At 41.0% G+C, this 13086-nt stretch overlaps 1 protein-coding gene across 3 annotated transcripts in view; it reads right to left on the reverse strand.

Annotated features, from left to right (window-relative positions):
• The window catches only part of heatr5a (HEAT repeat containing 5a), a 49214-nt gene that overhangs the window by 32467 nt on the left and 3661 nt on the right, over window positions 1-13086 (reverse strand). For all 3 annotated transcript variants that reach the window (XM_072689827.1, XM_072689823.1, XM_072689826.1), the window contains 7 exons: window positions 11779-11990; window positions 8968-9076; window positions 6553-6702; window positions 6262-6433; window positions 1674-1831; window positions 820-1069; window positions 449-604 (listed from right to left, as the gene is read on the reverse strand). In XM_072689827.1, the coding sequence (XP_072545928.1) occupies window positions 449-604; window positions 820-1069; window positions 1674-1831; window positions 6262-6433; window positions 6553-6702; window positions 8968-9076; window positions 11779-11990 (1207 nt within the window). The remainder of the gene's footprint in view (window positions 1-448; window positions 605-819; window positions 1070-1673; window positions 1832-6261; window positions 6434-6552; window positions 6703-8967; window positions 9077-11778; window positions 11991-13086) is intronic.

Raw genomic sequence — 13086 nt, forward strand, 5'->3', positions numbered from 1 at the left:
CTGCAATCCCAGCCAACTTGCTAATGTGGGTGTTGGGTGGGTTCCAGGTGGGCATGGGCTCTGAGCTGGTTTGTACATACACGTTTTCACTGGGACCCAGTTGGGCTTCCTAAATGGGGCCCATGTTTAAAGCCCATGTAATCTCACATGGGACACATCCAGGCTCCATATGAAGTACAACACAGATGGGGCCCAAGTTTAAACCTTACTGGTCTCTCACTGACCCTGGTGTGCATTGATATAGGAGGCCAAGGTGGAACCAGAGGACAACACTTTCTGGTTCCCAGCTAGGCAACCCATACATGAAATACTGAATATGTAGTATAATATTATTATAAATAGAATAACAAAGCATTTTTGTTCCTTTTTCATTTTTACATAAAAGTAGATCGTCATGTTTCTAAGAGGAAATATTTTATGATTGTGTCCTGCAGCATGTGTGACAGACCTATGCTGGAGTCATGCAGTAGTGGGGCAGCACTGGAGCAAAGGTCTTGAAGCACACTGCCCAGCTCCAGCAGGGCACACACCAGCACATGCTGACTGGTTCCCACATCTACGCTGCTCACCCGAGTCTCCACGTTCCCCTCATACAATGCCATGTCTGATAGAAACAAGCATACAACAAAATTACAGCCATTTGCTTTGGCCTTTAATTTGAAACTGCCCCATAAATCTAGCATATTTATTTGAACACTTCAAGTTTATCTGCTATTAACCACACAAGACAAAATCCAACTATTGTCCCTTCATTTGTCTTTCTATTATTCTTTAAAAAATACATTAAAAAATGAACATTTGTTTTGTAGTGACACTCACCTAAAGCCTTCTTTTGTTTACTGATGGCCTGGCAGATCTCCTTAGCAGCTGCTATCTGAGCCTTCTCTCCCAGAAGGCTGCCCACAGAGGCTCGCAGGATGAAGGAAACACAGCGTCGGCAGCAGATGGCGTCGACTAGGCTTTGGCTAGCTCGAGTGTGAGACACCAGCTCCATGAGGAGAGACAGAAGAGAGGAGAAATTTGCCTCTAGCCATGCCCCACCAAGAGTGGAAATGAATACCACACATGCCTAAAGGAAGAAGAAATTTTTTTTAAATTTATAAAACTGGCTGTGGACTAATGTATTATAAGTTGGCATAAAGTATTTATGCTAAAAAAACAATACAAAACAAAAAAACACACCAATAATGCAGTTGTTACGATCAATACAGCATAATGTAGCTTCTCAACCCTGGTCCCGGAGGGACCCTTTTTTGCACAATTTAGTGGATTCCCTGCTTTTACACACCCCCTGCAACTCTGAAAGGTCTAATTAAAGGGCCAATTTGTCAAATCATGTGTGTTAGAAGCTGAGAAATCACCAGGGTTGAGAAACACTGACATAAGATACAACATTCTGATGTATCAATTTAAATTTTGAAATTTTTGCTTACTGTTTTTCCTTAAAATGTATAGTTGCTTTCAGTTAGTGTATTACAACATTGCAAGCAAGCCAAACCTCTTACAAATAACAAGAAAACAGTACACTCTTTGATTCCCATTCATTCACTGATACTTTTATAAGTAATGTATTTATTATAATATCTTATGAAGAAAGATAGTTAAAGTGTCTCATTTGTATTTTGTTCTAAATCTATATGAGGGTTAAGGACATTTCATGAACAGTGATTGACCTGTGTGATGCCCACGCGCACGTCTCGGCTGACAGAGCTTGTGCCCTTCAGTATGTCCCCACTGGCTCGCAGGAAGCCTGAACAACCTCGCAGGAAACCGCCAGACACCAGTTCCATCACCTCCTCCAGGCAGCTTCGCTTGGAGCCTGGCCTGGGAGCTGGAGGGGGAAACAAAGGCAGGAAGGAAAATATGAGATACCATGTGGGATACTTGCATATAAATAAGTATCATGGTGTCAATAATATTAATCATATTAATGTTTCAGAAAACATATGAAATGCTCAGCACCTACAAACATACAATCTAACATGAACAAATGTCCTTGAATGGAGAAAAGTAGAAATGCAACAAAACCAATAAACAAATATATATATATATATATATATATATATATATATATATATATATATATATATATATATACACACACATTTATTTGTTCCCCCACTTCGATGCCAGGACAGAAAAAAGCTTGTACACTTGTTTTCCGTGGATCGTGGATCTTAAGGGGTGGTGTGTCAAGCAGAGCTGAACTTGAAACTCGAAGGGCTATTGGTACTGATCGGCTTTTGACCATTGCCATCAAGTATGGAGGGGCTGGTCCATTCTTGGCTTTGTAGGCCAGCGTCAGGGTTTTGAATCTGATGCGGGCAGCAGCTACAGGAAGCCAGTGAAGAGAACGCAGCTACATGGCTGCTGCATTCTGCATTAATTGCAGGGGACTGATGGTGCGTAAAGAGAGACCAGCCAGAGGGGAGTTGCAGTAATCAAGTCTTGAAATGATGAGACTGAACAAGTGCCTAGGTTGCTTTTCTAGAAAGGAAGGGTCAAATTCTTTGGATGTTGAAAGGGAGATTTATATATACATCCTAACAATTTTAAGCGTAGATGAAATGTAAAAATAAGAGTGTCATCAGCACAATAAAGATAGTTCAAGTCATGCTGATGAAAAATTTAGAGCATACAAATACTAAACAAAAGTGGCTCAAGTGCTCATCACACCATAGCTGACAGCAGCTAGGGCTGTTTGGTCTGCATAACTCTCAATCTATTTAATTGCTGCCAAGTACTCAAATAAGACTGAAAGCAGGACAGTGGAAGGACGACATAATAAAGGGGCGTTTGTGCTGTGATTCTTTTGAAATTTAGACTGCAGAAGGCGGCTTCCAGGGCCCTACTCTGAATTTTTAAAAGAATTTAGTAATTTTGCTGCAGACTTGGCAGTGTGCAGCAACAAAGTTATAATAGTAGGAGACTTTAATATTCACTTTGAAAAAGCAGACGATCCATTAACAAAGGTGTTTGTATCAATTTTAGATTCTGTTGGCATTATACAAAACATAACTGGACCCACACATTACTGTAATCATACCCTAGATTTAGTCCTGACCCTGGGTGTTCGCATTGATCAGCTAAATATTCTACCTCAAAGCTCAGTAATATCAGACCATTATCTAATCTCCTTTGAGCTACATCTAACCAACACTGCCTAAAGCGCACAATAACACCAATGACCAATGACCCCTATCGACCTTAGCTTACACTCTGTCAGACCAAACGGAGCTAGTTAAATTAACAAACGATCTAGAGAATACCCTTCGATCAACCTTAGACAAAGTAGCACCATTTAAAAATAAAATGATGAGGCAAAAAAGGCTCGCACCGTGGTACAGTGATCATACTCGTACCTTAAAACAAACAGTGCGGAAACTAGAGCGTTAATGGCGGACGACCAAACTAGAGGTGTTCAACTCTGCGTGGAAGGAAAGCCTAAGTCAATATAGAAAGGCACTCATTAAAGCTCGCTCAGTGTATCTGGCCTCGCTGATCGAGAAAAACAAAAACAATCCCAGAGTTCTTTTTAATGAGATCTCTAAACTTACTAAAAGCCAGGCAGATACTCAACCCCAGATTCCAACATCTTTAACCAGTCATGTTTTTATGGACTATTTTAATAATAAAATAGAAAATATTAGACAACAGATCCAACCCTGCTTATTAAATCAAACATGGCCGTCACCTGATGTAGTTGCTTTAGAACATAACTTAGTTGTAGAACAAAGGCTGGAAGCCTTCTACCCACTTCCACAGCCTGAACTAGAAAAAATTATATCCACAGCTAATTGTACAACATGTACACTCTACCCGATTCCCTCTAAATTGCTAAAAGAAATTCTCCCAATTATAATCGGACCTCTTTTAATAATTGTAAATTCATCCCTTAGCCTTGGGCATGTACCCCAAACCCTTAAAATAGCAGTTATAAAACCTTTTATCAAGAAACCAAATCTTGATCCTAGCATATTATCTAATTATAGACCCATCTCAAACTTAACATTCTTATCAAAGATATTAGAAAAAGCTGTGGCCCAACAACTCTGCTTATACCGGAGTAAAAATTACATGTATGAGAAATTCCAGTCTGGATTTAGACCCAATCACAGCACAGAGACAGCCCAAGTGAAGATTACGAATGATCTCCTTCTTGCCTCTGATCAAGGCTACGTATCTTTATTAGTCCTACTAGACCTTAGTGCAGCCTTTGATACAATAGATCATTCTATATTACTAGAAAGATTAGAGAAAATGGTTGGAATCACAGGGACAGCCCTATCATGGTTCCAATCATATCTAACGGGACGCTTTCAATTTGTAAAGATAAAAGATTTATCTTCAAACTACGCAGAAGATATGGAGTTCCGCAAGGCTCAATTTTAGGACCACTATTATTTACATTATACATGTTACCACTGGGCTCAGTTATAAGCAGACATGGCGTTAATTTCCATTTCTATGCAGATGACACACAGCTCTATATATCAGCCAAACCTGACGATAAATTTAGACTACAGAAAATGGAGGACTGTGTAAAGGATATAAAACTCTGGATGTCACATAACTTTCTTCTCCTCAACAGTGACAAAACCGAGGTTCTCCTTGTTCAAAAGACACTAGATATAAACTATCTGACTTAATGTTAGACTTGGCTGATGCTTCCATCATTCCTGGTTTAGCAGATAAAAATCTTGGCATCACATTCGACTCAGATTTATCATTTGAGCAACATATAGCTAATATTAGTAGGACAGCCTTTATGCAGCTTAGGAACATCTCCAAACTAAGAAACTCCTTATCACTACAAGATGCAGAAAAGCTAGTACACGCTTTTATTACCAAGGCTAGATTATTGTAACGCACTACTGTCAGGTTGTTCCAGCAGGAACCTCAATAAACTTCAGCTGGTGCAAAATGCTGCAGCCAGGGTCCTTACTAAAACTAGAAAATTTGACCATATCAGTCCAGTTCTATCAGCACTTCATTGGCTCCCAGTTAAATTCCATATTGAATACAAAATTCTTCTATTAACATATAAGGCCCTACATGGCCTCGCTCCTGAGTACCTGCAGGATCTTATAGTATATTACGAACCATCAAGACTACTTAGATCTCAGGGTGTTGGCCTCTTACTCGTGCCCAAAATTCAGAAAACCTCAGCAGGGGGAAGAGCCTTTTCTTATAAAGCCCCCCAGCTCTGAAATAACCTTCCAGATAATGTTCGGGACTCAGACACAGTCTCAATCTTTAAATCTAAGCTGAAAACTTCTATGTTTAGTTTAGCTTTTGGTAATTAATGTTTCTTAGATAAGGGCTGCAGGTCCAGGGGTTCACGGACCCAGGGAATTGTAGTACCCTGAGATGCTGGAGCTGTCGTCTCGCTGCTTACACGTGATCACTCAGGTTTGTTGACGGTGGAGCAGATAGATGCTGGTGTTCTCAGGGTACGCCCGTGTCCGTGTTACCTTCTGGCTCTCTCCTTTTAATTATGCTGTGATAATCACACCTGCCGGAGTCGTCAGACATACCCAGATGCTGATTCTCAACATTCTCTGCACTCCATAAAATTTCTCTTAGAACTAACTTTTCTCTCTTTACCTTCTTCGAGTAAATGGCCACCCAGCCCGACCTGCAGGAAGATTGCCCGCTGAGGTCCCCTCTACCTGCATCTAACCAGCTGCCACCTACCAGTCCGGCCAGCGGGTCCCCCCCAACCCGCCACCACCCATGGCTCACCCGCCTGCCGCTGCTGCCTGTTTGGTGGCCGTGCCGAAACCTAGATGGACTCGTGCCTGTCTGACACTATTAATATCACCACTATCAAATTTCTGTTGTATCTGCTTTGGTAATTTTTATCATTATCATCGTTTAAAATAGTCTGGCCAGAGGAGGATGGGTCGGGTCCCCCTTGTGAGTCTTGGTTCCTCCCAAGGTTTCTTCCTCCAGCTCTGAGGGAGTTTTTCCTTGCCACTGTCGCCATTGGCTTGCTCACGGGGGTCTTTGACCCTTCATGTTATTCCTTCTTTCTTCTCTGTCTCTGTCCTTTATTAAGTACTAATTATGTAAAGCTGCTTTGTGACGACAACAGTTGTAAAAAGCGCTATACAAATAAATTTGACTTGACTTGACTTGACTTCTAAGATGCTCCATATTTCCATAGTCCAGGTTATCAGGTTGCCTGTAAAACACTTTCAGTAAATTCAGTGAATACTTAATTAGTTCAGCCAACATTATTAAATAAGCTCAGCCTACCTATGGCTTGTTTGGGTTCAAGTGCAGAGGCTAACAAGGCGCCCAGCAGCTTGGAAACACAAACACGAACGTCATAGTTGGAGCCCTCAAAGGCTCTAAAACAGAGTGAGGCCACATTCTCCAGCTCTGTGGACCACAGGAACACTGCTTCTCTCTGCAGCTCCAACAGGCACTGAGAACACATGCACAGCACACGTCACTCAAAGCTACCAAACACGCAAAATACAATCAATCAATAGTAATAAATACATGGATATAAATATGTTTAGAGGCAGTGGATTGGAATAAAACCTTTGCGGCAGCACAGCGAACAGCCATAGAACGATCAGTTAGGCAGGCACGTGTGGCTTTGTAGATGTCTCTGTGACAGGGCACTGCGCTCACCCCCAAACCCTTCAGAATCTTTTCTATACACAGCATGATTTCATGGCGTCCCTGAGACTGGAAACACACAATCAAAAGCAGATTTACTTCACAGACAAGTCATAATCTATTGCTTAATAAACAAATTAAGCACTGGGAGAAATTCTGGAAAAATCTGGCTTTAACTTCCTACTGTACTCCTTGTACATGCTGATTAATAGCCTTGACCAATGTTTCAGCTCTCTAAGCAGCCCTAAGCAGAACAAAAATCAGGACATTTTGCAGTCTATACTTCTTGTGCTATTTGAAAGCCCTAATAAAATCATGTCTTAAATCAAGAAGGACTGGTATGTTTGCACGTCTGAACCCGCAGTCACAGCATTACAGACAAGAAACAGTGAAGGAACATCAGCAACACGATGAGTAGCTGGTTATGCCATTATTCCCAGTAATTGAAACAGCATTCCTGCTACTGGGAATCTGTTGTAGCCACAGTAGAAAGTGGTTAATTTCCAAATATACAGTTGACTATGCTCGTAACATGTTAACACCACTGCTTAAAGTAAGACAGCCCATATTGTCCTCTTCACAACACCCAGCAACAGGTCTGCTAATGTCACCCCCTCCCCCCCACCCCAGCCAATGAAGGCTTCTGTAGTCATGACTGGCAATTTCTGCTCCCCAACGAACTATGAAGTTACACAAGACTGTAAACGATGACTGGTTGGTGTCAAATTATGCTGTAAGTCCAAGTCCATTTTATTGTTGCGACCAAGACACGACAATAAAATGATGGCTCCATGACTGACTAATCAGACATGGTGACCTTTGTGAAAGACACTACTGTGCAGTTTGATCTTGACATACGGTTGTATTTAATTACAGCCATCACAGATTTAGGGGAAAGAGGGCTCCCATGACTACACAAACAAATACTTTCCTTCACAAACTGTGGTTCTCATTCATGTTGCTACCTTTTCTCTTCTGTCTTCCAACAAGAACTTCAGTTCAAATTATTTGTTTTTTTCCCCAGTTGCTTTACACTGAATCTGGCAACACACACATCTCTAGACACTGTGGCTGGTTCTGTATTTCTGGTTGGTCAAGGGCTGCCTGTCTGTTGTAAGTTTGTAAGGAGATTACTTGTAAAAGGGTTTTGACAGTAAATGCTGTACTTACTCAGGCAAACCACCTTCTGATACTAATTAAATAGCCAAATGCAACTGTTCCACTTTAACTACTGGGTTGTCATAGTACCTGGTATAGATCTAACCAGCAGCACTCCAGATCTTCCAGGAGAAATATTACAGACAAAATGTTCCACCTAAAAATTAGGGTAACACATAGGGCCAAGCTCATCCCTTACCACCATTCACTAATCACCCACTACTCTCAAGCTCCATCAGGTAGTCACCTCCCCTCCTATGTTGCTGTGTCCGTTTATGATTCAATCAGCAACATTTTCTATTGTCACACATTTAGCTTTTGCTGTTAAACAATTCACAAAATAACGAAAGATCCTACACCTAATACTTAAGGTTGCTGTGTCTGTTATCCAATCAGCGAGTTTACACAAACATGTTAAAGTGACATATAATCTTCCCTTCACCCCTACACTTAATCAGTCACTATCAGGTCATCAGGTAGGCACCTCCCTATGTCAATGTTTTGCTGAATTAAGCCCACATCTTCCTCCGAAAGGATTAACAGTGAAGTCTGGCGTCTCAGACCCACTCTCCTCAAAGCTTACTTCACAGAACTTTGTGAGATTAATCACAACTTTGATAATGCTACACAGCATAATCTCACCACCCTCCATATCTCCCCACATACCACACCTGCAGTAACACCCTGCCCATCCCCCACCCCAGCCCTTCTTATCCACAACCACTGACTAGATCTCTCAGCTACTCCTAGTCAATTCCTTTATGGCTGCCCTCAGCACAGGTCCCCTAAATCCGAATTTGACCAGCAACGACTTGACAGACCTCGCTACAGCACCCCTAAGACCAGTCTTCTAAGAGACCATTTAACCATTGTTTCCTGGATCATCTATACAATGAGTGCTCCTTCAAACCTATTTTCTAGAAAACCTAGATTTCTATAAAGCTGCTTTGTGACAAAATATGCTGTAAAAAAGACAAGACACTTCAGACTTCAGATACTTCAGACACAGAATGGGACATTAGACATCAGAGAAGACTTAAAAAAACAGAATTAATATATTGCAATTGTCAAAGCTGTAAATCATCACTTTGGGTAAACACTCAACTCACAGCAGGAAAGGAAGAAATAAGGGAATTTACTCAGAAACTAGGCCCAGAATCTCTGTTCAATTCTTACCTCTGCACTTTTCAAGGATTTCAGAAGATTTGCCACTGTCTCTTTAAATGAGCTGATGAGGAGACGTCCCAGCTGCTCATACATAGCTCCCAGACAGGCCACAGCTGCCCTGTAAGACAACAGCACCGTTTACTTATTAATGCTACTGAATTACACAGGTAATCTAAAATCCAATAAAATGAACAAATGAAAATCCAACATTAATTTTGAACCATGCTTCAACAGAATTATAAAAAAAAAAACCTCATGAAACAGGTCTGGACAAAAATTATGGTACCCCTGAAAATAATGTGACCAAAGGGACATGTTAAATCAATGTGTGTCCACTATTTAGCATCATAGGTGTCTACAATCTTGTAATCAGTCAGTGGGCCTATATATATTGACCATCCAGAGCCAGGACCAGGCCGCAGACAGATAGGCTAAACCGACCGTCTGCGAGCTGCTTTGAGGAGTCACCCAGGTTTCACCATATTGAGACTGTGTCTGTGCCCCGAATTAAACCCAAACATAGAACATCTAGATCAGCTTGTTTTAATAATTTAATCAGTGTTAAATTCTCGCAATCAAATGAAAACAGCAGCACCTCAGACCTAAAGCTCGGCCTACTTAACATTAGATCACTAACCTCGAATGCAGTGATCGTAAATGAAATTATATGTGATCAGAAACTAGACGTTTTCTGCCTCACTGAAACCTGGATTAGACCTGATCAATATATAGCACTAAATGAATCCACCCCCACAGGATATAAATATATACATAGCCCTAGATTATCAGGCAGAGGAGGTGGAGTATGCATAATCTACCAGAATACACTAGAGATTATTCAAAAACACTAACACCTTCACTTCTTTTGAGATTCTCTACATCAATATTTTAAACCCAGCCACAAATAAAAATGCATTCACACTGTTTAATATTTATAGGCCTCCAGGGCCCTATTCTGAATTTTTAAAAGAATTTAGTAATTTTGCTGCAGACTTGGCAGTGTGCAGCGACAAAGTTATAATAGTAGAGTAGTAAGAGTCCTACTAGACCTTAGTGCAGCCTTTGATACAATAGATCATACTATATTACTTGAAATATTAGAGAAAATGGTTGGAATCACAGGGACCAATCATATCTAACGGGACGCTATCAATTCGTAAAGATAAAAGATTTATCTTCAAACTACGCAGAAGTAAGATATGGAGTTCCGCAAGGCTCAATTTTAGGACCGCTATTATTTACATTATACATGTTACCACTGGGCTCAGTTATAAGCAGACATGGCGTTAATTTCCATTTCTATGCAGATGACACACAGCTCTATATATCAGCCAAACCTGACGATAAATTTAGACTACAGAAAATGGAGGACTGTGTAAAGGATATAAAACTCTGGATGTCACATAACTTTCTTCTCCTCAACAGTGACAAAACCGAGGTTCTCCTTGTTCAAAAGACACTAGATATAAACTATCTGACTTAATGTTAGACTTGGCTGATGCTTCCATCATTCCTGGTTTAGTGAGACTACTTAGATCTCAGGGTGCTGGCCTCTTACTCATGCCCAAAATTCAGAAAACCTCAGCAGGGGGAAGAGCCTTTTCTTATAAAGCCCCTCAACTCTGGAATAACCTTCCAGATAATGTTTGGGACTCAAACAGTCTTAATCTTTAAATCAAAGCTGAAAACTTATATGTTTAGTTTAGCTTTTGGTAATTAACGTTTCTTAGATAAAAGTTGAAGGTCCAGGGGTTCGCGGACCCAGGGAATTGTCGTACACTGAGATGCTGGAGCTGTCGTCTCGCTGCTTACACGCGATCACTCAGGTTTGTTGACGGTGGAGCAGATAGATGCTGGTGTTCTCAGGGTGCTCCCGTGTCTGTGTTACCTTCTGGCTCTCTCCTTTTAATTGGGCTGTTATAATCAGACCTGCCGGAGTCGTCAGACATACTCTGATGCTGATGCTCAACATTCTCCGCCCTCCATAAAATTCCTCCCAGAACTAACTTTCTCTTTCTCTTTTTACCTTCTCCGAGTAAATGGCCACCCAGCCCGACCTGCTGGAAGATTGCCCGCTGAGGTCCCCTCTACCTGCGTCAAACCAGCTGCCACCTACCAGTCCGGCCAGCTGGCCTCCCCACCCGCCACCACCCATGGCGGACCGGCGGCTCTCCCGCCTGCCGCTGCTGCCTGTTTGGTGGCCGTGTTGAAACCTAGATGGACTCGTGGCTGTCTGCCACTATTAATATCACCACTATTGATGATAATGACCCAAAACACACAGCTAAAAACACCCAAGGATGGCTAAGAGGGAAACATTGGACTATTCTGAAGTGGCCTTTTATGAGCCCTGACCTAAATCCTATTGAGCATCTTTGGAAGGAGCTGAAACATGCTGTCTGGAAAAGGCACCCTTCAAACCTGAGACAACTGGAGCAGTCTGCTCATGAGGAGTGGGCCAAAATACCTGCTGAGAGGTGCAGAAGTCTTAATGACAGTTACAGAAATCATTTGATTGCAGTGATTGCCTCAAAAGGTTGTGCAACAAAATATTAAGTTAAGGGTACCATCATTTCTGTCAAGGCCTGTTTCATAAGTTTAATTTTTAAAAGAATTCTGTTGAAGTATGATTGAAAAACAATGTCTTTCATTGGTCATTTTATAGCATTTTTATTTATTATTACTTTTGTCAGATTCAAGTTATTTCTGTGACCACTGTGGGTTTTTCTTTCATTAACCAAGGGGTACCAACAATTGTCCAACGTGTGCATAGGACAGCAAGGTCTGAGTGTGGCGAAGTTGATTTCTGACACAACTCACAGTCGAGTGGGCAGGAAGCTGGGCGAGTCATCCTTGCTGCGAATTATGTCATTGCAGCGGTCCACAGTGAGGCTGGAGGTGAATGAGTCGCCCACTCTGTACAGCAGAGCCAGACAGTGAGCCAACAGCCAGCGTGTGGATGGACCAGGAGAACCTGTTAGAATAGCTGTGAGCTGCTCGGCTAGCTGCTTCTGGTTCTTCCTCACATCCGCCTGTCATACATACATACATAGTATTTTTACAGAAATAGTAAAGTAATTGAAACTGACATTCATTACTATAAATAAACTATATAATATATATAACTATATAAACAATACACTCATCCTCTTACTCCTCACCCCTATTCATTAGAGCTGTCTTTGCAAAAACAAAATATACAAACTGCTCTGACTCTGAAGATGTATGAAGCTGTAAAGCGTAGATTTAAGCAGTGAATGCAAAGCCTCCCTGTTAGTCAGCGCTTAAACAACCTGTCAGCAATAAACTTCCAACTAAAAAGAATAAAACCTGACATTCACAAGATATGAGTGTGTGTAGCGTGACATTTTCTGTATCCAGACCATACAGCAAAAGCACGGTGCAATACGACTGAAAATAGAGTCAACAGTGTTAAACAGTTGTTTATATCAGGGTACAGATTAATAATAAGAACTAAGAATGTGTGACATTACAAATTCCCTCTAGTAGGACTGTTGCATGCATGAGTAGTGTCATTTTCTATTATTTCTTATGTTAATCTCATACTTTCACAATTACACATACTGAAATGAGGCATTTTATAAGGACACAATGAACAACAAGATTGTCAGTGGATTTTTAACTGTATGCAACTTGATAAATAAGCACATTGCCACTCTAATGAACTGTAGCAACACGGCAAATAATTTTTTAGTTACTTGGGCCTTCATTTTTCTTAAGGTTTCCTGGTATCAGTGTGTAATCAGGCAGGGGCTGGTGAAAACTCTAACCAACCAACTACTGCATAGAAAATTAGGTTAATTTACAAATTACAATACCTCCAATTTAAGCGTTTATGGTTAAAGATTCACTTTATTTTACCTAATGCTAGACCCAACACTTGCTCTAACCTCTAACTCTAAACTCGACCCAATACCAGGTGACAATCCTGATAATCTTTTAATGATGCGCTTTCAACCAGAGAGTGTGTTGAACTTGACAATCTCACAGGTAAGGCTTCCTTTTATAACTCCTCTATGTAGATTATAGATCAAAGCACCACTATTGACTCAACTACACCTTTCTTTTTTTTGACCCTCAACTTTCTATTGATTTTTTGTTAATTTA

Source organism: Salminus brasiliensis, chromosome 10 (genome assembly GCF_030463535.1).
Source record: "Salminus brasiliensis chromosome 10, fSalBra1.hap2, whole genome shotgun sequence".
Lineage (NCBI taxonomy): Eukaryota > Metazoa > Chordata > Actinopteri > Characiformes > Bryconidae > Salminus > Salminus brasiliensis.